Consider the following 24,143-nt stretch of genomic DNA (forward strand, 5'->3'; position numbering starts at 1 on the left):
AGCTCGTCCGACAATCCTCGGACTCTGTCAAATGCGTACTGACTACTTGGAAATTCATCTTGTGACCGTGTCTTTCAATTCTAACCGAGCTTTAACATCCAGGTCTTCTAATCTATATTGAGTTTTAGATCGCACATCGATTAGCATTACGCCATACATTTCACAACCCTTGCTGGGATTTAATGAGATAAAACCAACGGTGGAATCTTTATCTCGCACAAGTACAAAGCTAAATCAGCCAACTCATCCCGATCTTAAAGCTCGAAGATTGATCATTTTGCCAACCCTGCAAATCTTTTCATCTAATTTAGTCACAGGGTGATCGATCGATCTTTAATCTCCTCTACATTACCCAGTTTTTCTTGTGTCATTGAATTGTCAATACACGCTAAATAAGTTTGTGGGTCCAGGGAGGTGGAGTTGCATCTTGATCACTGGCATTTACACCTCACTTCGGCTCCCCCGGGTCTTTTCTCCCTTTGGTGTCGGTGATGATTCTTCGACCATCGCTAGACCTATGCCCGAGCTTCCAAGCAGGATCAAGAACCCACGGTGTGACTACCCCACCGAGCAATCCTCCTACCTGTATATGGAAATTTTAAGAAATGAACCATTACTCGAAATGACGAGCTCGCTATCTGACAAAGATGGATATCCATCTAAGAGTACTGAAAACTTCCATTTTCCCCTATGCAGCTGCACGCAAGTCATCACAAAATTTCTTGTTTGTCAAGAGAAGACCACAAAGTAATGGTGCTCCGGCCACTCCGTTTTCTTATCGCAATGTTCGAGACAGTTCAGTAAACTTCCAATAGAATGAAAGCACTTAGTGCAAACAAATATGAGAAATTGCAGCTATACTTACATGTCCCCAGTTATCAATGCCTTTACACGACAGCCCAATGACCTGCAGCAACGACATTCGATGTATCATCTTATCTTGCAGATGCAAGCATGCCAACTTAGACATAGAACAGTTTTGTTGCCGAAGCTGTGTTCCTAGACGCACTTCCACTTCTATAAGCTTGATCAAAAGCAATGACTTGGAAGAAGCAAAAGCATGCTTCCTAGCCATGCTAAGGTGCGGCGGAAAACATGCTGGAAGAATAGAACACATTTTAAAAAGATTGAATGAGCTATGGCTGCATGTTAGAAACATACCATGTTTAAGATAATTACTTTCGCTATGTGCTTTAGATCTTCGTTGGCATCTCGAATCAGGCCCCTATGCCTCGCGATGTAAACAGCCATGTAACCAACCTAATAAAGCATCAAATGCATAACAATGAAGAAAGGCAAAACGAAGAAAAGGAAAATGCTAGTCTTCAACTGGATATCTGTTAGATAACTATTAGCCTCAAAACCATTTGTTTCCATGAATCAGGTTCAATGTTTTGTCTATGAAGGCAGGTTCGAACTGTAATAGATGACATTTCAAGAGGACTCACCAGTCCAAAAATTGCTCCAGAAGCACCTACGGAAGACGCCTTGTTCAACAGATAACTCATTGCTGAACCTGTAGAATGAGAGTCTTATTAACGACCAGTAGACATGCAACTGTATCATTGCATCAGTATGTCCGAGTTGTTACTTGCGATTGCAGAAGTGGCGTAAACCGTTAGATATTTTTTGGGGCCACTGACTGCTTCCACGGTGGGACCAATGGAATTCAATGAATAGCAATTGACCTGCAAAGGACAACCTTAAGTGCAAGACCATTGACCATGATATATACAGATGAGCAATATTATCAACCAGACCATGAGGTGCATGGCATTCGCATGTAGCAGAGATGATGTGGCCAGCCTCCACCATTGTCCCTTGTTGATGAGATGATTAATCTGCAGAGTTAATTCACCCGATGAACTTAGATGATGCAAATTCCATTTTCAAGAAAGGACACAGGCTTTCCATTCTCTTCTACTGTCTAACCTTAGCTCCCCAAGAGAGCAGTTTGCCCTGAGTTGCGAGTTGTCCAGCGTATACTCTGAGAAAGAGCAACACATAATAAGAAACTGAAAATTTGAACAAGAAAGATAAAATTACTGCAGCGGTGTGTAATTAATGCGGCAAAAAAAAAAAAGTCCAACAAAAAAAAATTACGGCAGCAGATGATTCAACAAAATGACATTATGATATATAGTACCCACAAGATATTGATGGCTAGAATGACATTTGTCCAATGTCTACCACTGGGGGACTTTCTTCTAAATATTTCAGAAGACGATGCGCCATCAGTTCTACCTTCTCTTCCATCAGAAAAATGGAAAAAAGACGAACATGTGGATGAAAAGGCGTCTTTTGATAACTGAAGAAACTCAATTCCGTTGAAGGAGAGGGCTCTTTCGTACCAAATATCCTTCAAACTCTGCAAACAATTGAGATGAGTGATTCTCTGTTTGACAGCATAATTCTTATTTGTTGGCTATTAGGAAAGTGCAGATAGTTCTCAGTTTAAAAGGATTTCTAAGGTCAACCATATCCCAAGCTCTCTGTCATTCGCTTATTCTAAGGGCAAAGAGGGCATGGTAGACCCATTGCCAGACAAGTAGCAACAGAGATTGGAGCTGCCATAAGAAAAGGCTATCCATGAACTGAATAATAGTTACAGCATATCGGTAGACATCAAGTGTGAAACTTGTCTTGACGCCAATGTCTATGGAGTGCACTCCCATAGAGAAAAGGCAACATATACACTCATACTACATTACCCATTGACATCAATGTTATGAATTCCCGCAGGCAAGTGCTGGTAGAGTGGAGCCACCCTTGAGCAGGGGCCTTCGTGGATGGAAGTCGTAAGATCATAGTGGAGAATTGTGTGAAAATACAGTTGTATTATGTAGAAAGTTTCCGTGAACAAATTTTTGGGTCCTTTCACTCTAAACGGCTGGCTTTTAGCAGTAATTTCTTCTAAGATTAGCATAAAAAAATATGGTGTCGTCGATAAGAAGGTGAAATTAAGTGAAGAAAAAAAAAGTAGTAGTTTAGTGTTAATCTCTTAAAATCCAAAGAATGACGGGGGCATAGGCATCAAGCTGCAAAGCGGCTACGAGATTTTTTTTTTTTTTTACGCCACGAGATGTTGCTCGGCAGCAAACTGGACAACTTCGATTATAAGAAAGAAAGAAAGAAAAGGGAGGCTGGACCAAGTGTGAGGGAGGAATATGAGCAAGAAGTCAGACCAAGGTCATCCCACCGATCTATCAGTATCAGTTGCCGCTGTATAGAAGTAAGACAACAACCGAATGTCATGAAAAATGTAACTCATCTTCATACCCGGAAGACCGTTGTTTCCAAGATGAACCAATCTTGCAACTGCGCATTTTTTCCACCTTTTGATCCAGCGTACTCAATCTCGGAAGGCGAATCCAAGTACATTGGCTGAATTGTAGTTCCTGCGGTGGAATGCTTAAGTACTAGCCCCCTTCTCTCTTAGACAGTTAGACCCTCAATTTGGGTTGCCACGAGGAACACGATAGACCCAATAAATCGCGAAAACTCTCCAATAAACAGCTTTGCTATTCTAGCTTGTTCACTGAAAAGCGTAAAAGGGGTCCTCAATCCTAAACTTGATTAAGCTAACAATCCGAGAGGGAGAAAGTTAAACCTGGAAGGAGGAACTGATAAGACAGCAGAGGTGGTGACCGAGGCGTAAAGAAGCGGCGTCGGTGATCAGATGGATGGCCGCGGGAACGGAAGAGCCGCCGGCGATCGACATCCCGAGTGGCCGGAACTGGCGGTGCCGGTGGTAATAGGGAGGCGTGGGGTTTGCAGATAATCCCAGCATATTATTCCTCGAGGCGGAATCAGGAACGTGTCCTGCCCGTTCGACAATTGACTCCGTTGCTGCACAAAGCAGCCCGGCCCATTTCCGGTGACCCCCCGGGGACTGAGTGTGATGGGTACCCAGAAAAGGTCGTCAAATGCCCTTCTATGCCTCGGTTAGGAAACTGAAGAAGAACCGTACAGGGGTCAAAAATTCTGTAGAGGATGGGGCACCAAAAAATCATAAACGTATTTCATTTATACCAATCAATTATAAATCTTTCGATTAAATCAATTTAGTCCAAAAACTTTTCACATTGGTACCGATTGAGTCCATTCAGCTAATTTAAATCGAAAATTGCTTATGTGGACATCGATTGTCTTACGTAGCGCGATGGACATTTTTTACGTGGCTTGGGAGAGAGTGAGTGCTGGTGAGCCCGCCATGGTCAGATTAGGCTAGGGCGGCATCACTAAACTGAGAAATAAGCGAACTATATTAGAAACTCCACAAGGTGGAGAATGGGGCATACCAATATACATGGATTCACAAGTAAGTGATATGTTGTCTATCCTTGATCCGAGTCGGAGGAAAGTTCTCTCAAATTAAGGCTTTATTTGTTCCGCAAAAAATAAATTATTTTTGGAAAATATTTTCCAAGAAGTTAATTTTCAGGAAAATGAGTATATTTTTCAGTGTTTGATTGAAACATGAAAATGAATTGGAAATTATTTTCTATCGTTTGGTAAGGAAATTCTAATTTGATTTTCTGCGTCATCTTTTAGTCGGTGATTATTGATGTGGACTCAGCCATCCTACATGGCATGCCAAAGAGGACAATTTTCCTATTAAAAAAATTAATTTTTATTTATTGATTTCTTTCATTGATCTAACATTTTTATGTTTTTCTCTTCATTTTTTTCTTCTTTCTTCTTTATTTTTTTTATAGGCCGGTCACCGGCCATGGTGGGTGAGCATCGAGTGACGCCGAGGCCGAGCTTGGCCTTTGCCGGATCAAGTGAGGTTGGTGCCCGATCGCCAAAACGTTACCTGGCCGACGACCAACCGATGAAGAATTTAAAGAAGAAATAGGAAAAACAAGGATAAAAAAATTTTAAAATTTTAAAAATTTATGTATTGTTTTTTAAAATAATAAAAAATAAAATGAATGTAAATTGTAAAGAAGTCGAGGGAGCAAACATGAGGGAAATTGCTTTCCTCTTCTCAAAAAGAAGAAAATATTTTCCCCAATTTTAAAAGAGTTTTTTCTATGGGTGAAAAATATTTTCATTGACTAACTTATTTTCCGCAAAATAAATGCCGGAAAATTCTAAAAATGTTTTCAAAGTTATTGTTCGCGAAATAAATGGAGCTTAGTTACGAATACAGCATATATTGGACAAAGCTACAAGAACTCTCGTGTGGCATTCAAGTGTCATAAGTTTTTAAACAATCATTTATATATCTCAGCTTTTAAAAACAGATATCACATCGACAATTTTTCTTGCTTGAAAATGGCACGTGGCATTAATGTAGAATATGAGTTTTCGGCAACAAATTTGCTGATGTGATCTATTTCTATAAGTTATTACTCATGTTGAAAAGTTATGTTATTACTCATGTTGAAAAGTTATGGCACTAAAATAATTGTCTTATGGAAGTTATGATATTGTTAGTGTCCTAAAGCAAACTCTAACAATTATATTTCCAGTAACAATTTGAAGTGTGAGAGCGCATCGCATTAATACAGGAAATATGTTACGCCACTATCGAGGGACATAGGTTTGTCTAGTGACAACATCCAATAAGGGTGTTTTGGTCATTTACAGCGCGAACACCGAATTTAAAAGATAACCTTACAAATTTGGAAAGCTTTTTAATAATCAGTCAATATGGTTATGATCCATGAATTGTAGATTCATATGCTCACTGATCTCCAAAAGAAAACTAATTGCCATAACAACACAAATTATTCCACATTTCTTTCCTGATGGGTAAGTTTCAGCTGGTGATAGTTCCCTCTCTATCTCCTTCTGGGGTTGAAAATCTGTATGAAGCTCAAGTTTCTGATAAGGTTGAAGTTATCGACCCTTCACGCCATGGAGATCCAATTGCTGCTCTGCTCTGCCTGATGCACCATGCTATCCACCCAACAGCATTAACTTGCTATTTAGATCCTTCTAAATTCATCAACATAAAGTAATATGGACGAGGATTTACGACAATAACATCTGGAACTCGAGTACAATCTCATCTGCAAGAAAAAGTTAGGCATCTGCAATGTAACAAACGTGAAATTTGGCTTACCTGTTTGCTTGGAAACCTGTCCGCAAGATCTCGTCAAAACCGCTTTGATGTTGTTGTTTTTTTTTTTTTTTTTGCTCTTTTCATTTGCCCTTCTTTTCTCTATATCTTGGATCGAATTCCTATCTTGAAGTTAGTATATATATACACGTACTTACCATTCAATGAGATGAACTGAGCTATGTGAGTTTGTAGGACATGAACCATCGACGGAGTAGCCATGTCCTTGCCTTAATGCAACGAAGTTATATGACGAACCAGGAGTGCCACCAGGATCTACCTGTACAATGACATCAAGATCTTCTATGAAATATATCTCTCAGGACGAAAATCTATCTCTACAATAAGGAAAAATAAAATGTTGTTTCCTGTATCTCAACCGACACCGACATCATCCTAAACAAATTTGTGAACTGAACTGTTCATTATGAAACATGCGTACCCCCGTCCAAAGTGCCTGCCCCCTGTTCAGGAACATCGAGGGCTTCATGGATCCATCGTGAGAATGCTTGGAACGGCCACGAAGAAAACAAGTCACTCCACCACGAGTTCATCCAGCTTGTACTTTGCTCGACATCAGACAGTTCGTCGCCATCGTCGGGAAATTTGTCGCCAGAAGATTCGTGGAGTTGGTAGCGGCAGACGGGACATGTGTTGTGGATGTGCAGCCACGGGACGATGCAATCCGAATGATAAAAGTGCTTGCACGGCATCTCCCTTACTTCGCCGCCTCCGATCTCAAACTCTTCCTTGCATACGGGGCAGTGCATGTCGCTGCTCAGATGTTTTTCGGTTACTTCAACCGTGGGTAAGGATTCGATAGATGAAGCAGGTGCAGGAGGGGGTCCCGGGCGGTCATTCTGTGTCAACTCTTCGATAAGCTCATTCAAGGAATTCTCATCGCCGCTGTCATTGCTCCTAAGATTCGCTCTAGGTGCCGGGTTCTCTCGTGGATGGACAAGCCCCGGCCGGCGAGGTCGTTCGAAGAACTGCAGTGTATCTCGCGAACTTGAAAATGGGCCATCTCCGCTTTCTGTTTCCCATATGACCGTCCTGCCAAAATCAAAACCCTGCCTCATCGTCGGGGGTTGGTCGAGCAGCCGAGCCATGCTATCGAGTAATTGAACAGCCCGATTGGGCACGCGGCCTCCAAGATCAGCCACTAATCTTGGCCTCGACACATCGAGCTCGCAATGCAGTTCGTTGAAACAGAAGGGACAAGATGTGTCGTATGGATCATTACACGCGAGCCGAACGGCCCGCTGGCATACACGACACCAATAGTAATGGAAAGTCCTCATTCTCCTGATTCCATTGACGACTACAGGAGGACGACGGGCAGATGACATGGTAGCGGGGGCGAGGAGGAGAGTTTCGGGGATTCTTATTCTTTTGGCTGATGAAGAAAAAGGGGTGAGATGATGAACAGAAGAGAGGGGCATTTATATTGGGCGTGCGGGAAATGGGTTTGGATTCCTTGCTTGTCGATTTTAGTTAGGTTCTTGTGGGTGAATCCACATTCAATTCAACAGCAGAAAGGAATGGCTTAGGATTCAGGGGAGGCGATTCCTTCTCCCCGTGCGATGTTTCTTTGGATAGCCACTTTGTCTTCCTTCGTCATCGTCTCATCAAAGAGGATAAACTGAAGCTAATGCAAATCCTCGCGGGCTTTCTTCCTGTGCACTTCTAGACTTTGCTTTTGACGAGCAATCGAACGGGCAAACTTGTTAAGCAAGAAGGTTTATAGCTTAGAATCACTCAAAGAAATATGCAATAGGCCCAAGAGACAGACTTGTAGAAAGATCAATTGACTGATTGGATACTTTATCAGTTTTTAATGTAAGTTTAAAGACTTATCAACATGGGACTAAACGGTTCCTCACTTTACGAGGAATGGTTTTGTCCACAGACCACTAAAATTCTGCATCCAAAGGCCGATGTTCTCGGCCCGCCCAACGCTTCGGACCAATAGATGATTCGCGAATGAATTCTCGAGTCCTGGGCCCAAAACGACAAGCTCCCCCCTTCCTTGAAAGCGCAGACGACAGTCACAACTATGCCTCTGCCTCCACACGTGTCAACAACCCTATCCTCTCTCGCTCTCTCGCTCGCTCGCTCGCCGCCACTTCCATCGGCCTGCGACGGCGAGAAGAATGAGCCCAATCCTGTCGACCGTCGATTACTGGCTGGTCCACCACCCAGCAATCCACAACTTCCGGTGGGAGCAAGGCCAGACCTTGGCCTCCTCCCCTCTCTTCCTCACCCTCGCCGTCCTCTCCTACCTCTCCCTCACCCTAGTCCTCTCGCGCCTCCTCCCGCCGCCCGCCCTCGGGCCCCACCTCCTCAGGCCAATCGCGGCCCTCCACAACCTCGCCCTCACCGTCCTCTCCCTCGCCATGGCCGCCGGATGCGCTCTCTCCGCCGCCTCCCAAATGCCCGACACCCGCTGGATCTTCTGCTTCCCGGCCAATACCCAGCCGGCGGGGCCCACATTCTTCTGGGCCTACGTGTTCTACCTCTCCAAGATGCTCGAGTTCGTGGACACGTTGCTGATAATACTGTCAGGGTCGTATCAGCGGCTGACGTTCCTCCACGTCTACCACCACTCGACGGTGGTGGTGATGTGCTACCTGTGGCTGCAGACGGCGCAGTCGCTGTTCCCGGTGGCCCTGGTGACGAACGCGTCGGTGCACGTGGTGATGTACAGCTACTATCTGCTGTGCGCGGTGGGGGCGCGTCCCAAGTGGAAGAGGCTGGTCACGAATGGCCAGATCGTGCAGTTCGTGTTCAGCTTCGTGGTGTCCGTCGTGATGCTGTGGTACCATTTCGGGGGATCGGATCCGGGTTGCTCCGGGATTTGGGGATGGTGCTTCAATGCGGGGTTCAACGCCTCCCTCTTGGCTCTCTTCGTGGATTTCCACGTCAAGAACTACGCCGGCGCCGGGAAGAGGAAGCGGATGTGAATTGCCGTGACGTGGATTCACAGTGTCCACAAGTTTCCGCTTCAGTTTTGAGGAATGGATTTGCTATTTTCTTTGGTCTTTTCTCATTTCTACCCCCTGTAAGCCTTGCTGAGATTTCGGAACTGGATTGGGCCGATTGGCTGGCCGGTCTTGTGGAATCCTTCCGGGGAAAATGATTGGTTCTCCCGTTATAGAAAATCCCAAATGCGACCGAAGTTAGACACGATAAAGAATCGATCCATCGCTGCGCTTTGATCACTTTCGGCTTGTCTTCTTCGGAGGACGTATCGTAATCGTACCTCCCCGTCATCTGTCCAAAAGATAGAAGGTTGCATGTCCAGTATGAACATGGATGAAATGGGCTTTCTTCAGAGCAAAATTAAATAATAATAATAATAATAAATGGGCTTGCTTCCTGCCCGAAACTAATTCCGAGCATGGAAACGACCCGACGTTGTATTTTTTTTTTTCCTAATTTGGCACTTCCAATTTCGCCCTTTTGCATCATTAGCATGGATTTGAGAATTACCAAGAAACGAAACGAGTCTCGTATCACCGCTTCCTAAAACAGCCCGAATAGATCGAAATTACTCGTTTGAGTTTGAGCGGAGGAAATGTCCTAAATATAATAAACAGATACAACATAGACGGGACATAGTAGTACTGCACATTGCTGTCCTCTTTGGTCAAAACACGGGCTACATTCTCGCTAATTAGCGCATATGAATCCGACCAAGTACAAATGATCGATCATCTCATACATAGTCTTCTCTTCCGAGGTGATGCCCACACTACCAAGATTCAGATGCTTCCAGCAATCACAGAAGAGGAAAGAAAAGCAAATAACTGAGTTGGAGTTCCAGAAGGGGAAGAAGGGGAAAAAGGAAGTAGAACTAGAGCAGAAGATTAGCAAATGCAAAACGAAGAGATTTCGATCAAGTAGTATTCAATTCACGCTACGTAGGAAAGGTCCCCTCGCGCGTACCTCTCGGCTCTCGGACGTTCATACCAATGTCGTGATATGGAGGAGACAACGTAGGACTCGCGCATTCAGTGCTGTCCTAACCCCTGCATTCTATTGGACCACTTTGGTTCACAAGTGTACGGACAATTATTCTGCGCTCCCTATCTATATCCCCCACGATTTAAAACCTGTCCCCGTTTCTTACCAAGAAACGGACTGGATTGGACAACTAGAGATTGCATGATAATCATTATGGTTCTCTAATTTTGTTCTCCGGAAAAAAAAAATATGAGAATCATGTTTGGTAATGTAAATGATTCTGATATTTTGCAGCAAAAACAAGAATAACAAAAAAAATATATATAGTTTTGGAAAAAGAATCACTTTTAAGAATTACAAAATAGAATGAAGTTCCATATCTCTCACTTTTTTTTTTCAGTTCTCTCAATTTTTCCTCGACCTAAAACATAACGAGGTCTCGTTTTCAAATAAAATATATATTATAATAAAAGCTTACATAAAAAATAAAAAATTCAAAAAAATTCAAAAAAAAAAAAATGGAAAAATTCTAAAAAATAAGAAAATTTTCAGAAAATCACTAAAAATAGAAAAAGCTTAGATTAGGCTAGTTTGACCTCATTTTCAAAAATTTGGGCATAGATTTCCTATATTTCATAGATTTTGTTCTTTTTTAGAAAAATAATAAACACCATTATAATTAAACTCAAACCACATTTCTCTAAGCCCTTGGGGCTTCATTAGGATTTTATGATGTGATTTATCAATTCCATGATTCCTTGATTGCACATTTGATTCCATTGGTTGTGACTTGCCTAGGTTTATGTACTTTAGGCTTCGTATAGTTTTAAAAAAATTTGGAAAAAGACAAAAATAACATCGTGAACACTTAGCAAGCTCTTGTTCTCAAGTTTTAGATGAATTAATATTGAGATTTGATTTCCTAGAACCAAAAATACACATAATGCAGGGCGGTGCGGTGCAGTGCATTTTCTTTGTAGAAACAAATGTGTCGCTCGTGTTGGTTGTCCGCTCGCTCAAAAGAGTTCGATGAAATACCCCAATAATTGGTGAAAATGACTCGTGATGATTCTTGATATTTATTTTTACATTTCAATATGCACTATGTTATATAAGAGAATCAATATGAATTAATTTTTGATTAATTCGAAATGTAGGATGAAATTTCACAAAGTAACTACGTAATTATTTCACTTAAATGACAAAAATTGGGAAGATCAATTATTTCCGAGAACATAAATTTTGTGCGGTTATCAAACGCGTTTATATTCCGGGAACAGAAATTTTGGCCGGTTACCAAACGCATTCTGATTCTCTAAAACTTCTCTAGGGAACAAAATCAGAAAAAATTCATTTTAATCGGAATCACTTTGTTAGATCGGAATGGTTGCTATGCGGGTCCCTAGTGTCCCAAGTCTGATTGTGAATACTTCGATTTGGAGTCGTTGTTGATTATTGTTTGGATCAAGCACGCGTCGGTATCGGCATTACGTATAGCTCTTTCAGTGTTCAACTCCTCAAATTCGATGCTTCTACCGTTGATTAGTGACTAGAACATTTTCTCATGATTCATCACGGAACTAAAGAGAACTTTCCAAGAAAATTATAATATCTGCCAAACCATATGGGAGAAATTCAAACCACTTGTGCAAATCACTAGAACAGGAAATTATATTGCTTTGGTTGCATTTGCTGGCCATCCGACTCTAGGAAATGTTCAGAACCAAGAGTGAGAAGCCCAATAAAGAGAGCGAAAAACACACGAAAGCAAAGAATTGAAAAGTCCTTAATCAAATTCTGCATGTATTCCCCCACGTTCTTCTGTCCTGATTAAGCACCTTTTGGCTTCAATTTGACGTAGTTCCTGGAGTAGAAGTCAATGAAGAGAACCAAAAGGGAAGCGCAGAACAACATGTTGAAGCCACAACCCAAGATCCCAGAGCAGCCTAGCCCAGTGAAATGGCAATACAACACCAAACCGAAAGCCAAGAAACTGAACCAGAACTGCCCAATCTGACAGTGGGTCACCAACTTCTTCCACTTTGGACGCACCCCCACCGAGCACAGGAAATAGTAGCTGTACATCAACACGTGCACCGACGTGTTGATGGTCAGAGCCACTGGAAAGAAAGACTGCGAGGTGTTCAACCACACGTAGCACATGATCACCACCGTCGCGTGGTGGTAAACGTGGAGGAACGAGAGCCGCCTGATGGACCCGCTGAGTATGATCAAGAAGGTGTCCACGAACTCGAGGATCTTGGATAAATAGAAGACGTAGGCCCAGAAGAAGACGGGGCCGGAGGGAGGCGTGTTCTTGGGGAAGCAGATGATCCAGTGGAGGCTAGGGGCGTGGGAGATGCTGGAGAGGACGCATCCGACGGTCATGGCGAGGGACAGGGTGAAGAGGACGAGGTTGTGGACGGCTGTGACGGCTCTGAGGAGCTGCGGCTTGACTGAGAGCTGGGCGTAGTAGAGGAGCGAAGTGACGGCGAGGTAGGAGAGGACGGTGAGGGCCAGAAAGAGATGGGAGGAGCCAAAGGTGCGGTCCTGTTTCCAGGAGAAGTTGATGATGTAGGGGTGGTTCACGAACCAGTATTGGGTGGTGGTAAAAATGGAGCTCATGGTAGGCGCAAGGCTCCTGGCGCCGCCGTAGCCGGCGGCGGAGGTTGTGTGCGGAGCGAATGACATCCGGGGATCTTGGGACGTCAAGAAGTGGGAGGGGAGTGTTGGTTTTCAGGCATTTAGGTGGGTTTTATGATGTGCGAGAGCGTGAGGAAGTTGTCGTAACGAGAAAATTATACAATACGACCGTACAGAATAATCGTTCCCAGGACACGTTGCCTCCTCCTGGTTTCTATGGTCAGTTGCCATGTATGGACACACATGCACTACAAATGTTTTGATAGGTCAAAAGTGTGGACATTGCCCATGTTTTTTTTTTTTTTTTTGGTAACCGAGGTTTTCCACGTGCAATAGACTATTCCTCGGGGTGGTGGGGGTATGAGCGCCAATGGACTATTCCTCGAGGTGGTGGGGTATGAGCGCCAATGTCACCGGTTAAGTCCCCCAAGACGCGGTCGGGGAGATTCAAACCTGGGACCTCATCGGTTTAACTATCTAAGGCCCAGGGATCTCATCAACTCACCTAACGCCTCATTGGCAACATTGCCCATGTTTATTTTCGGATAAGTCTAGAAATGGATAATGTCCATGATTTTAACTCATAAAAATTAGAAATGAAAGAGAACATGGACTATGTACAAAGGCCAAACTCACTACTACCGTATCTTTGATTAGTGGGTTACTAGTATGGGCACCATTCACATTCAATTTGGTTTTTTTTTTTTTTTATCGAGTAAGCACGGATGGTAAGGAGTGACAAGCGGTAGTCGCCTTCTCTCAATGTTACCATAAAGGTCCTATACTCCGTATGGAAGGCTCGGTTTAAGTCATAAATACTCCTCATTATGTGATCGGAATGTCTAAAGTTGGCTACCCCACAAATTGCAGTGCCACCAAGATGCTAGCAACCACAAGCTTGTTTGTGTATTGTATTAGAGAAGTTACATATCGGAAAATTAGTGCTGTATGAAGCGGTTAATATACCATAAGTTGGGACATATCTTATTGACTTAAATGTTTTAGGAAATATGGGTCAAACTAAATATATTGAGTGTCTCGGACTTGCTTTCTCGTGGTGATCTCTTCGGGTCTGTTGCACGCTTCCAACATAGTTTCTAGTCATGAGATATGCTAGAGCGAGACAACGCAAAACGAACCATTTGAAATTTCGCTTACGACGTGAATCAAATTGACGTTCTCAAGAAAGATAGGTGACTTCTTTTTATCACTAAGCCAATCAACTCGTGGTTTGTCCAGGGCTTGATGCAATCAGCAATCAGTACTAGGACTAGAAAAGCGAAAACGCAAAGGACGTTTCGCGGCCATTGTAATGTTTTAATTCGGCAACCTTCCCGTCCGAGAATTATTGAAGCGGGAAGCTGTAGAGAACACGGTTGGGAGCTGGAGAGGAGGTTGGCTCTTTTGATTCGACTTCTGTTGCTCCGCATTTATTTCCGATTACTGGCAAGCGACGTGGACTCACGAAGTGGAAGCTGCAGTAGAGAGAGAGACTGAGATCGTTATAGACTGTAGAGGCGAGGGTGGCCAAGAGAAGGGACAGTTCGATAATAATATGAGACAGTTGTGGGGAGTTAATGCAGACAGCCACCTTAATGTTGCTATCTTGGCTTGTTGCCGGAACCACCTCCCGTCTCGGCTACGAGTTTATGATCCTGCAGGGATCAATGATGCATCGTTTCCTCCTATTCTGTACGTACGTGCGTGTACTGTCTCTCTGGTATAAGCTTGAAGGGAAGTTGCATGAATGTGATGACGCTCGTGCATGAAGACTACTATATCTGTCTGAACTTATCATCACGACAAATCCTCTCGTTCGACTGGCTGATGCTTCCTTCGACACGATCAGTACACCTATCCAAATATTGCTTGTTAAATACACTTCCACGTACTACGAAAGCAGTATCAAATGATCCCATGAACATATATCCCTATCCTGTGATGCTCCAATAGGGTTTGATGTGATACTGTTTTCTTGGGTAAAGATACGCATGTTTGATGCCTTGAATAGGTAGAAAAGGAGGAATGCCTCCTACATATATGCCAAACAGCTACTCCGGGTGACATCTAAGCATTTGATGAGAGCCACCACAGACATCCAATCTGATAATCGGTTCGACTTGGGTAAGTCCAGGAACCTGCACATTAGTATGGGCAATTCCTGGACCGCTCTCGCTCTCGCCCTCGCCTTCGCCTACAAATAGGAGCTATCGTAAGTCTCTGAGGGAGAAGGAGTCATGAGTACTCTCTCTCAGGCCCATTTCTCTCTTGCAGTCTCCAGTGGAGGATACCAGCATTCCTGAACAAGGGCTCTCTCCAGGACAGGCGAGGACGTAACATTTTCAATGTTTAGTGCTTCATTATTTACCTGGGGAGCAACTCTAGATTTCTTTCTCCAGTTGTTTGATGCTTTCCTGAAAGCAGCCTTCATCCGTCGACCTGTACGGTTTTATTTCTCGGAATAAATGTGCTGGTACCCTACATCGAGGTTAAGAGACTCGGGAAGAGTCGTCGTATCTCTCTCTAATTCTATGACTGTTTTTTTTTTTTTAATTTAGACATGGCTATGACTGAAAATTTAATGGGCCAAGTTTCTCTTGTGGGCCAGTAATGGACCAAGTTACGAGATGGAGAATATGCAGTTGGGTGTTCACGAATTCGCCTCTGAATTCCCTGCCATAAAGACAGGTGACATACCCCATTCCCATCCTCCATAATACTTTCCTCATTCCCCTCTTATAAAGAGGGGAATGAAGGGTGGGACCCCGCCGACATACCCCATTCCCACCCTCCATAATACTTTCCCCATTCCCCCCCCTTCCCCCCAATAACCCCCCCAATAAAAGGGGAATGAAGGGTGGGACCCCGCCGACCAGAGGTGAGGGTCGACAGCCTCGCCCCGGTTTGGCTGAGGGCCGCGGCCATCGGTCAGGATCGCTTGGGCCTGGCCTCTAGTCGACAAGGGCACCGGCCCTTATCAAGGCGCAGGCGGCCCCGACGGCCATAATCGCTGGGGCAGTGACCATACGCGAGAGGTCATTCCTTCCACTTCTGTTTTTTCCTTCTTCTTTTTTAACTTTTTATTTTAATCTAATTTAATAAAAAATAGATTAATTTATACTTTTACAAAAATACCTTTTATCGAATGGAAAATTTGGCCGACCGGCGAGGCGAGGCCCTTATTTGAAATAACTATAGTCACTTCAAGCCCTTTTTTTATATAATAATAACATTTCAGATTTTTATTTGAGATAAAGTTTATTTTATGTCTTTATTTGACAAAATACGGCAGATGAGGTTTTTTTTGGAATTTTCCCACCTTTTTATACTGGTCCCTCTCCTCCGCTCACTCAAGAACCCCCACCACGCCACTGTAACCATGTCGATGGCCTTATCTTATCAGCCTCCTCCTCCTAGCCTCAGCTGCAAAACCTCCTCTTCAACCTCCGCAGCCCCTGCACTCGTTCACTCCCACTTCCCCACCAAGTCCATCGCTCGCTTTTTGCAGAACAACCATGACAACCTCTCATCCCCCAACTCCTTGTCTCCTGAGAAATGGAGAGCCCAGGTGTCCTTCTTTCCTGCCTTCTTGAGCAAACGCAAAGACGTCGCGACCCTCAAGGAGGAGCTGCTTGAAGCGATTGCTCCCCTCGATCGTGGCGCTGAGGCCACCCCTGAGGATCAGCAAAGAGTCGATCAGGTTGGGTTTTATTTTACCCCTCTTGGCGTTCATCTGCTTTCTTTTATGGGTTGCTAAATTCTGGTTGTTCTATGTTTACAATTGTAATTGCAACATAGATTCGTTGTATACCCTAACTTCTGAACCAGAAGGTATTCATGGTGTCGCGTTGATTTTGTGCCTTTAGCATTCAATATTATGTTTTTAACTTTCTATTACTGATCAGATTGCTCGGAAGCTCGAAGCCGTTAATCCAACCAAGGAACCTCTGAAATCTACTTTACTTAATGGCAAGTGGGAGCTCATATATACCACTTCAAAATCAATTCTACAAACTCAGGTAACTATATTTGTTGAATATTCATGAGAATTTGTCATCACCATTGTTATTAACTCTGTTTCGGGAATTTGTTCCAAATGCAAGATGTGATTGTAATGTTTGCCTGAGTTTAAGTCAGAAGTATGTGGACTAAGTTTGTAAACTAAGCTTGAGGAAAAGTTTCATCTAAAGGGGGTCAGATAACCTGAATCCATTGCGTATTGTCAGGGGAAAGATATGTGCTATTGTTCTTATACTTCTCCGGGACTATCTTTCATGGTGAACATTTTGTTCATCATTCATATCCTTGCTATAATTTTAAGTTGAACCCGAGTAGTATCTTTCCTTGGTCTAACATGTCTGGAGCACATTTTAGGTCGAACCGGAAGTATATCGTTCATTGACGTAAAGGTTTGAAAAGGAAAAAGAATGGCGATAGTAATGTCGATGGTATGTTTGAGGTATCTCTCAGTTTGTAACCGTCACTGCTCCTCTTCTTTAGCTTGGTACTCTCTTTCTTTGATATCTTTTGACATACTACAGGGAAATAAACAAAGCTTACTTGGCTATGCTTTCTTAGAAAGATATGCATGAGAAGATCTTAGAGATCAGGTCTTTTTATTAAGAGGTGAAAAAAAAAAATATTCCAACTTCACCATTTCTCTAGGCTGAGGCAGTTTTGATATTGCTGTTGGCTATGTCTTTTTGGCCCTGTCAGCATAGGACATATCCGTTTTCCTATCTAATGAGATTTTATGGTATAAATTATTCATATAATTACAAACTTCGAATTTTCTTGTGTTTATCTTGCTAGATCGCTATTTGTCCTTCCCTAAGTATCCATTTTTGTTGCCCCATATGGAAACATTGCTTGATTCAGTACTGCCTCTTTTATATTTTTCTTTTTGTATTAGTAAAGACACACTTATTGCCTTTCTATATTTGGTTGAAAATGTTTTTAAGTACCTATGTGACAGAGACCCAAATTCCTGAGATCAATCACAAACTACCAAGGAATCAACGTCGATACACTGAGGGCACAGAACATGGAAACATGGCCATTTTTCAATCAGGTCAGGAAACTAAATACATGGCTGGTGAACTTTCAATTTCTTGTTTCCTTAATCACTCTAGAGCGCTGAAAAATGCTTGAATTGCAGAATCTTCTCATTTTTGTGTTCTTTATCTATATCTATGTCAGCCCTGGAACAGTGTCCAATACCATGTCTTGTCATTCCATCTTAAGGAATTACAATGGCATTAGTATTTGTTAGATGAAGAGATAGAACTGACACAGGAGAAAGGTTGTACATAGAACTGAAGGCTATCTGAGCGGCAGGCCACTTTAATAATGCAACGAGACATAGTCAAGTCGAGACGACAACAAGAAATCTTTTGAGTTCTGCTGTTAGAGCCACTATGTTGTTTCGGGGTATGGCATTTCTTGGATCAGTGTATTTGGCACTGTTATAACCCTTTTAGTCTTCTTGCATTATTCCTAAAGTTGAAGTATGCTTCCTGTTTATATACAAACTATCGATATTAGGAGAGAAGCAGGAAGGAGAACATCCACAGCAGGTTGCTCCACTGGGCTACTGGTGGCAAACAAGCTCTTCACTAGGCAGCTACATATCCCATGCGAAGGAGGGGGCAGAGAGGGAATCTTGAGTACTTGGAACATAGTTAAACGGGAAAAAGAAGGAAATGAACATGGCCTTTAAATGCAGCCAATATTGTACACTAGAGAGACCTCAAGATATTGTTTCTTCTTGTTCTTGCTGGTGTTTTTGCTATTTCGGAGGTCAGATGATTTTTAATTGCCTGAATAAACAAACTGCTTTATGTGTGCGCAAATACTCCTGTATTTGAGAACTGACACTGGGTTTCATCCTGGCTCAAAGTAACTAGGTTGGCCTAGAAATGAGGTTCAAGATAGCTATGACCCTTCTCACTGCCAAGCTAGAATCGGGCATCTAACTCTGTTATGGCCTAAATGATTCATTCTTCAACTGAAATCTATTAACAATGGCATTAGTATTTGTCAGACGAACAGATAGAACTGACACAGGAGAAAGGTTGTACATAGAACTGAAGGCTATCTGAGCGGCAGACCACTTTAATAATGCAATGAGACATAGTCAAGTTGAGACGACAATAAGAAATCTTTTCAGTTCTGCTGTTAGTGCCACTATGTTGTTTCAGAGTATGAAATTTCTTGGATCAGTGTATTTGGCTCTGTTTTCACCCTTTTAGACTTCTTGCATTATTCCTAAAGCTGAAGCATGCTACCTGTTTATATACAAACTATCGATAAAGTAGTTGGTTCATTCATATCCTTTGTTTTGCATTGTTTGATGCATCCTGAGCAGAAAAGGATTAGAAAGTTCTGGACTGAGATTGCGGGAAATGTCTATCTGCAGGTTACAGCAGACCTAACTCCTCTGAATTCAAGAAAAGTTGCTGTCAAATTTGACTTTTTCAAGATTGCTGGTTTGGTAAGTTTGTGAAATCAGAATTTGCGGTTCTAGTTCCTAGAATTTATTAAATTCATCTGCACAACATTAATCTGATCATTGCTCATATCTGATAGATAGCCCACCCGTCGGTTCTTTTATCCAGTGTTTGACTTTTTTTTGGGTCGAATATCCAGTGTTTGAATTCACATTAGTCATGTCTGTCCTCCTTATGAAATGAGACGTTGACATCAAGCACAGGTCATTCAAAGATTTGGTCCCGAGGCTCTCTTCAATATTTGTGAATTCCTGTAGCTCCTTGGATCAATGGTTGTTTCTCAATAGTGCTGCTCGCATGCGTCTTCAGACAGATATTGAAGGATCTGATAACCAAATTAGAGAAATAGGTTTCCCATTCTTACATTTCTGTGATGGGACCCTGCATCATACGACACGTTCCCTTCAGGTTAATAAAGAGACCCAGAGGGGAAAATAATGAAACATGGAGAAAAGAATTGTCTTGATTACTATTTATTGCTATTTGTTTTCCGTGTTAAGTTGCTTCAGTAAAATATAAGGATATAAATGGCAGAAAGATCCTTAAGTTTTCAACTTTTATAACTATCGATTGAAATGTCTGTATTTTCTACTTGCCTTGATCAAACTACTTGAAGGCGATTTTGTCTCCTGTGTAAAGTGCTCTTTTTTGGTGGTTTTGGTGTAGCTGCATCTGGTGGGACTGTCCAATGCTTTTGTTAGTTATCTATCAATTGCTTTACCTTTTGTCCCTGAAGTGTCCATGTTACACGCAGAGAGTTCTGTCTCACCCCAAACACTGGCTCCCATTCGAAAATGTGTTCATGCAATTTTTACCATATTCTGATGCTGAATAGCCTGACAATACTTGTAGTTGGTCCATCTTAAATTTCCATGTCAACCTTGCCCAGTGCCAGAGGACCCCATCCTTACTCCAAAGTGTTTCATCTCTTTTTACAGCATGAATACTGTTTATCAAGAAGTTTTCTGGTCCAAAATATGAAAAGCATTGTTAAAGATGAAGATGCGGGAGTGCTAGATTTTTAATGCTGTTATGGCCCCAAATAAACAACTGCAACGTTCGATTATTATGTGGCTTATGCCTGCAATGGTTTCGTTGCAGATTCCTATTAAGGCCCCTGGAAGAGCCCGTGGCGAACTAGAAATAACTTATTTGGACGAAGAACTGCGGTGAGTGCAAATTCACATCACTGGCAATTTAGTTCAGGTTTACATAATACGCCATAATGCCCGCGTTATCTCGGAATTCACTGGGCGAGTGTGGCCTTCACTTGTTGCAGAATATCCAGAGGCGACAAGGGGAATCTCTTCATATTAAAAATGGTGGATCCATCTTACAGGGTCCCTGTTTAACATGAAGCCAAGTGCAGAGGACAGGATCTCACGAAATGAAATGGGGTCATCTGGCGATGAAGACAATTGGCTTCTGTAAGTTGTACAGCTCAGACATACCGAAGGCGACTTCCCTCCGGTTTTGGTGTGCATTCGTCATGGCGAGATGACAACGTCGATACTTGCGACTATCGAGATGAATTAAGGCAGCAGAAAATAATAATTCTCGAAGTACATTTAGCACCGTGTAAAATCGCTTCTGTTACATAACTATGCGGTGCTTGACGCGTGATGAATGTGTAAATTACAGTGCCAAGCAGTTGCCCTGGATTAATGTACTGAGATTATAGTGTCCTCCCGGGAGGAGAAGATCATGTCCAATGCGATAAGAAAGCAATTCAAAGTAGCTACATCTTTGAATTCTAGTCGTTAGACAAACGCACCCTAAATGTCACCGGTGGTCATTCTACTTTTTGCCGAAAATTCAAAACCATTGATTTACCTTTTTGTTTGTTCGTAAGCATCGTCGGTACTTTTTTCTTTTGCTGATATGGATCGCGGATTTGCTAACCTGGATGTCGGCTTACACGTCTCGTGCTATGATGATTTGCCGATTAACCCAAACAACATAAACCAGCCCATGAAGAAGTTATCTTATATGCGGCCGTTGTTACTCGAGCGCGAGCTCAAAGCTTGCAGCTGCAATTAGGGGTGTCAACGGGCCGGGTCGGGCCGGGTCTCAACCCGGCCCGAGCTGGCCCGAAATTATACAGTACCCAACTCGGCCCGAACCCGAATTACATATGATCCAAATCTTCGGGTCGGGTCGGGTCTCTCTCTCTCTCTCGTAAGAATTTGGAATCAAGATCCCCATAGTGTTTTAAAAAAAAAAAATCTTCAGCGGCAAATTTTGAGCTCATCATTCCAAAGAAAAACATATGCAAAAAGAAAGGAAGTGTCTTCGTTCATGTGCCCAGCTTCTCTGGTTAAGCTGGCGACGGAGAAGGCCGTGGTGGTGGAGTAGTGGCCGGCTTAGACCTCAACAATGCTCCCTCGAGTGTTTCTGCCGCTTGAACAGCTTCCTTCTTTCCACCTGCTCTCTCTTTTTTTTTCTTTTTCTTTTGGGGTTCTCTCTTGATCTCTCTCCTTCTATCGTATCTCCTCCTAAAAATCGTGGAAACCCCACCTTCTTATGGTCGAGGGGCCACTCTGCTAGTGCTTCAGGTTAGAGGGAATGGCCTCCGGTCGGAGGTTGTTGCCTCAAATCAAAGGGTCGGACATATGTTCTCGGACATCCACAGCCTCATCTCACTTCACTCCCTGAATATTCGGATGCTCTCGACTGTGAAATACAGCAAGATTACTGTGATGTCTTCCACCGTCCACGGCGACGGAGCAGTACGCCTCCCGCACGGCGTCGGAGACAGTGGGGCCGCCGCCGGCCATCCTATCCACCTCTTCGATGACTAAGAGCGCATCGAGGGTCTTTCAGGAGAGGGATGGAGCGGAGGAGGACGGATTTCTTGAAAGGTAGGTCGGAGTCGGGGGAAGGGAAGGAGTGAGAGAGAGAGAGAGAGAGAAACGTGAGTGCAAGATCCTCTCAATAGGTAGAGGGGGAAGAGGGGGAAGAGGAGAGAGAGCGTTCAGAGGGCAGGGGTGCAGTCCCACTGCGGATCTAGTCACACTCCATCCAACACTCGCTTCCCGAGGAATCCAATGATGTTTTTGTCCTCTACCATTGATAACCACCCCCATCCAACGCTCCACGCTCCTTCTCCTCCCGAAATCTAAACCTTCGCCGTGTGATCAAATCCTCACCTCCTCCTCATTCCTTCAAGACAAGCGGCTTGGTCATGGGCTCGAGCGGGTCTTCCTTTTACTTTTGGGCAGATTCGGGCCGAGCCTTACTCGGAACAGTACCGAGGCCCGGCCCGAGAATATGCCTAATTTTTAAGCCGGGCCGGGCAGGCGCGGGCTTTTTTGACAGCCCTAGCTGCAATGGCGGATTCATTTCGTTTTAACCATCGGATCACGCGAGCTCGTACCGTTCAATGGCCAAGATGGAGAGAATTGATATATGCAAGAATTTTTGGTGGCGATGGAAAAAAGCAAAAGAAAAAGGAAGAGGAGAGACAACGTTATGATATTTTGTGCCACGTGTGACGAAATTCTACAGTCGGGACTAGACATGACCATGGGCCGGAACCGGCGGTTCCGGTTCGTGACCATAGGGGAACCGGAACCTTAAGGGACGGTTCCGGGCCGGTTGGGGCCTGGTTCCGGCTCCGATTACGGTTTTTGAATTTAATTTTTAAATAATGAAATATGAAATAAAATAAAATAATAAATTATGAAATAATAAATTATCAAATACAAATTGTAAATAGTAATCAAATTTGGGAGGAAAAAAAAAGAGGGGAAAGGGGCTTGAACTTAATGAATTATCATTAAGTGCTTATATATCTTCTTGGGGATAGAAGAATCAAAGCACATATAATTCTTTTGCCTTTGATAACCCCATACTTATCCCATCGTCAATCGTTGTTATCCGTTCCGATCTTGGTACTCGTGGCAGTGGTATCTTCATCATCGAAGAATTCGGCTTCATGGTTGCGATATATCTCTTGTTGTCAAAATTGAGTCTTTATCCAATCATCGACACAAGTTTGAGCCTCCACCGAATTCGGAGCTAATATTAAACGTCGTTCGTCCAAAATATTACCTCCAGCACTAAATATTTGTTCAATCAGAATCGTCGAATAAGAGGTTGCTAAAACTTGTTTTACAATGAGAGCGAGAATTGAGAATTGGATTGAATACCTCTTCCACCAATCTCGAATTGTGAAAACGGTGATGCGTTCAGATTCAACAAATTCAAAAGAAATGGTTAAACGACTCTCTATTTAAAATATATTTCATATTGATCCCTTTTGCTTTTTTTGCTTATTCAACAGAAGTTTATGCCCTCTATTAATTTTACCTGGGTTCTCGCTTTGTATGTCACTAGGTTGAGAAGATCCAATGTCACCTAGATTATATCTACTATAAAATTCATTATATAATCCTACTATTGCGTTTTTAACCACTATTTATATAGCTCTAACATTTACCGTTTCATCTAAATGCAAACATTCATAATACGTACCCAAATAAACACCTAAACTATCTAATTTGATACGTGAATCAAAACACAAGCAACTAAATAAATAATAGGAATTTTGCTATAATAATGTAGCCATTTTGTTCACATTACGATAATAGTGTCACGTAATTTATCATCATTTTCATTTTCTTCTAAAACTCCAACAATATTAATACACTCTATTAAAAATAAATGCGAAGTAAGACAATAAATATCGGATAAAGTATAAGTTGCATCATTAAAAACTTTTAAAATATCTAAAACTTTTTTGCAAATATCCCAGTCTTGTGGGACTAAATTAATCTGCGAAATATTATCCGAAATAAATGCACATAATAAATCTTTATATGCAAAAGATTCATTAAGCAACTCGTAAGTAGAATTCCAACGATTTGGAACATCTCTTGAAAATATTTTTGATCTTTTTCTATTTGTTTTACAAAATTTGCACAATTCTTTCATAATTTGGGGATATTTCC

General features: G+C 42.6%; 5 protein-coding genes across 8 annotated transcripts; 2 read left to right on the plus strand and 3 right to left on the minus strand.

Moving 5' to 3' along the window:
* Positions 1-196: 196 nt before the first annotated feature.
* On the minus strand, positions 197-3,965 carry LOC115747374 (RHOMBOID-like protein 10, chloroplastic). Of its 2 annotated transcripts, none has more exons than XM_048272769.1 (9): positions 3,611-3,965; positions 2,151-2,368; positions 1,933-1,987; positions 1,752-1,841; positions 1,592-1,688; positions 1,449-1,516; positions 1,162-1,260; positions 866-907; positions 197-583 (listed from the first exon to the last, which is right to left on the minus strand). In XM_048272769.1, exons 1-9 carry the CDS (start codon positions 3,788-3,790, stop codon positions 449-451), a joined length of 984 nt encoding a protein of 327 aa, XP_048128726.1. In that variant the 5' UTR covers positions 3,791-3,965; the 3' UTR covers positions 197-448. The 2 variants fall into 2 exon arrangements, with proteins under 2 accessions (XP_048128726.1, XP_030539375.1); XM_030683515.2 differs by having other exon boundaries at positions 1,761-1,841; positions 3,611-3,963.
* A 1,665-nt stretch (positions 3,966-5,630) lies between these two features.
* LOC115747327 (E3 ubiquitin-protein ligase RZF1-like) lies at positions 5,631-7,803 on the minus strand. Of its 2 annotated transcripts, XR_004016112.1 has the most exons (3): positions 6,516-7,803; positions 6,232-6,353; positions 5,631-5,910 (listed from the first exon to the last, which is right to left on the minus strand). XR_004016112.1 is itself a non-coding variant. In XM_030683453.2 (2 exons), exons 1-2 carry the CDS (start codon positions 7,513-7,515, stop codon positions 6,319-6,321), a joined length of 1,035 nt encoding a protein of 344 aa, XP_030539313.1. In that variant the 5' UTR covers positions 7,516-7,803; the 3' UTR covers positions 6,156-6,318. The 2 variants fall into 2 exon arrangements, 1 of the variants encoding a protein (XP_030539313.1); XM_030683453.2 differs by lacking the exon at positions 5,631-5,910 and having other exon boundaries at positions 6,156-6,353.
* A 276-nt stretch (positions 7,804-8,079) lies between these two features.
* Positions 8,080-9,099, plus strand: LOC115747329 (elongation of fatty acids protein 3-like). The gene has a single exon (XM_030683456.2). The coding sequence runs from the start codon at positions 8,227-8,229 to the stop codon at positions 9,034-9,036; it is 810 nt and encodes a 269-aa protein (XP_030539316.1). The 5' UTR covers positions 8,080-8,226; the 3' UTR covers positions 9,037-9,099.
* A 2,567-nt stretch (positions 9,100-11,666) lies between these two features.
* Positions 11,667-12,850, minus strand: LOC115747328 (elongation of fatty acids protein 3-like). Its single transcript, XM_030683455.2, has one exon. It carries the CDS (start codon positions 12,728-12,730, stop codon positions 11,870-11,872), a length of 861 nt encoding a protein of 286 aa, XP_030539315.1. The 5' UTR covers positions 12,731-12,850; the 3' UTR covers positions 11,667-11,869.
* Positions 12,851-16,008: 3,158 nt separating this feature from the next.
* Positions 16,009-20,964, plus strand: LOC115747330 (probable plastid-lipid-associated protein 4, chloroplastic). Of its 2 annotated transcripts, none has more exons than XR_007196964.1 (6): positions 16,009-16,382; positions 16,588-16,701; positions 17,658-17,753; positions 17,841-18,112; positions 19,101-19,175; positions 20,293-20,357. XR_007196964.1 is itself a non-coding variant. In XM_030683457.2 (6 exons), exons 1-6 carry the CDS (start codon positions 16,062-16,064, stop codon positions 20,541-20,543), a joined length of 747 nt encoding a protein of 248 aa, XP_030539317.1. In that variant the 5' UTR covers positions 16,009-16,061; the 3' UTR covers positions 20,544-20,964. The 2 variants fall into 2 exon arrangements, 1 of the variants encoding a protein (XP_030539317.1); XM_030683457.2 differs by lacking the exon at positions 17,841-18,112 and adding an exon at positions 20,471-20,964 and having other exon boundaries at positions 20,293-20,360.
* Positions 20,965-24,143: the final 3,179 nt, after the last annotated feature.

The sequence above is a fragment of the Rhodamnia argentea genome, chromosome 11, assembly GCF_020921035.1.
Source record: "Rhodamnia argentea isolate NSW1041297 chromosome 11, ASM2092103v1, whole genome shotgun sequence".
NCBI classification, from domain to species: domain Eukaryota; kingdom Viridiplantae; phylum Streptophyta; class Magnoliopsida; order Myrtales; family Myrtaceae; genus Rhodamnia; species Rhodamnia argentea.

What these genes read in the sequence shown, in the direction of transcription:
- LOC115747374 (XM_048272769.1), bottom strand. Translation starts at nt 3,790, where the DNA reads ATGCTGGGATTATCTGCAAACCCCACGCCTCCCTATTACCACCGGCAC. An exon ending in ATTCTAGCCATCAATATCTT is followed by an intron (nt 1,988 to 2,150) that starts GTGGGTACTATA and finishes GCTCTTTCTCAG; the next exon opens with AGTATACGCTGGACAACTCG. An exon ending in CGCCACTTCTGCAATCGCAA is followed by an intron (nt 1,517 to 1,591) that starts GTAACAACTCGG and finishes CTCATTCTACAG; the next exon opens with GTTCAGCAATGAGTTATCTG.
- LOC115747327 (XM_030683453.2), bottom strand. Translation starts at nt 7,515, where the DNA reads ATGCCCCTCTCTTCTGTTCATCATCTCACCCCTTTTTCTTCATCAGCC. An exon ending in GGCAGGCACTTTGGACGGGG is followed by an intron (nt 6,354 to 6,515) that starts GTACGCATGTTT and finishes GTCATTGTACAG; the next exon opens with GTAGATCCTGGTGGCACTCC.
- LOC115747329 (XM_030683456.2), top strand. Translation starts at nt 8,227, where the DNA reads ATGAGCCCAATCCTGTCGACCGTCGATTACTGGCTGGTCCACCACCCA.
- LOC115747328 (XM_030683455.2), bottom strand. Translation starts at nt 12,730, where the DNA reads ATGTCATTCGCTCCGCACACAACCTCCGCCGCCGGCTACGGCGGCGCC.
- LOC115747330 (XM_030683457.2), top strand. Translation starts at nt 16,062, where the DNA reads ATGTCGATGGCCTTATCTTATCAGCCTCCTCCTCCTAGCCTCAGCTGC. An exon ending in ATCAGCAAAGAGTCGATCAG is followed by an intron (nt 16,383 to 16,587) that starts GTTGGGTTTTAT and finishes ATTACTGATCAG; the next exon opens with ATTGCTCGGAAGCTCGAAGC. An exon ending in TTTTCAAGATTGCTGGTTTG is followed by an intron (nt 19,176 to 20,292) that starts GTAAGTTTGTGA and finishes GTTTCGTTGCAG; the next exon opens with ATTCCTATTAAGGCCCCTGG.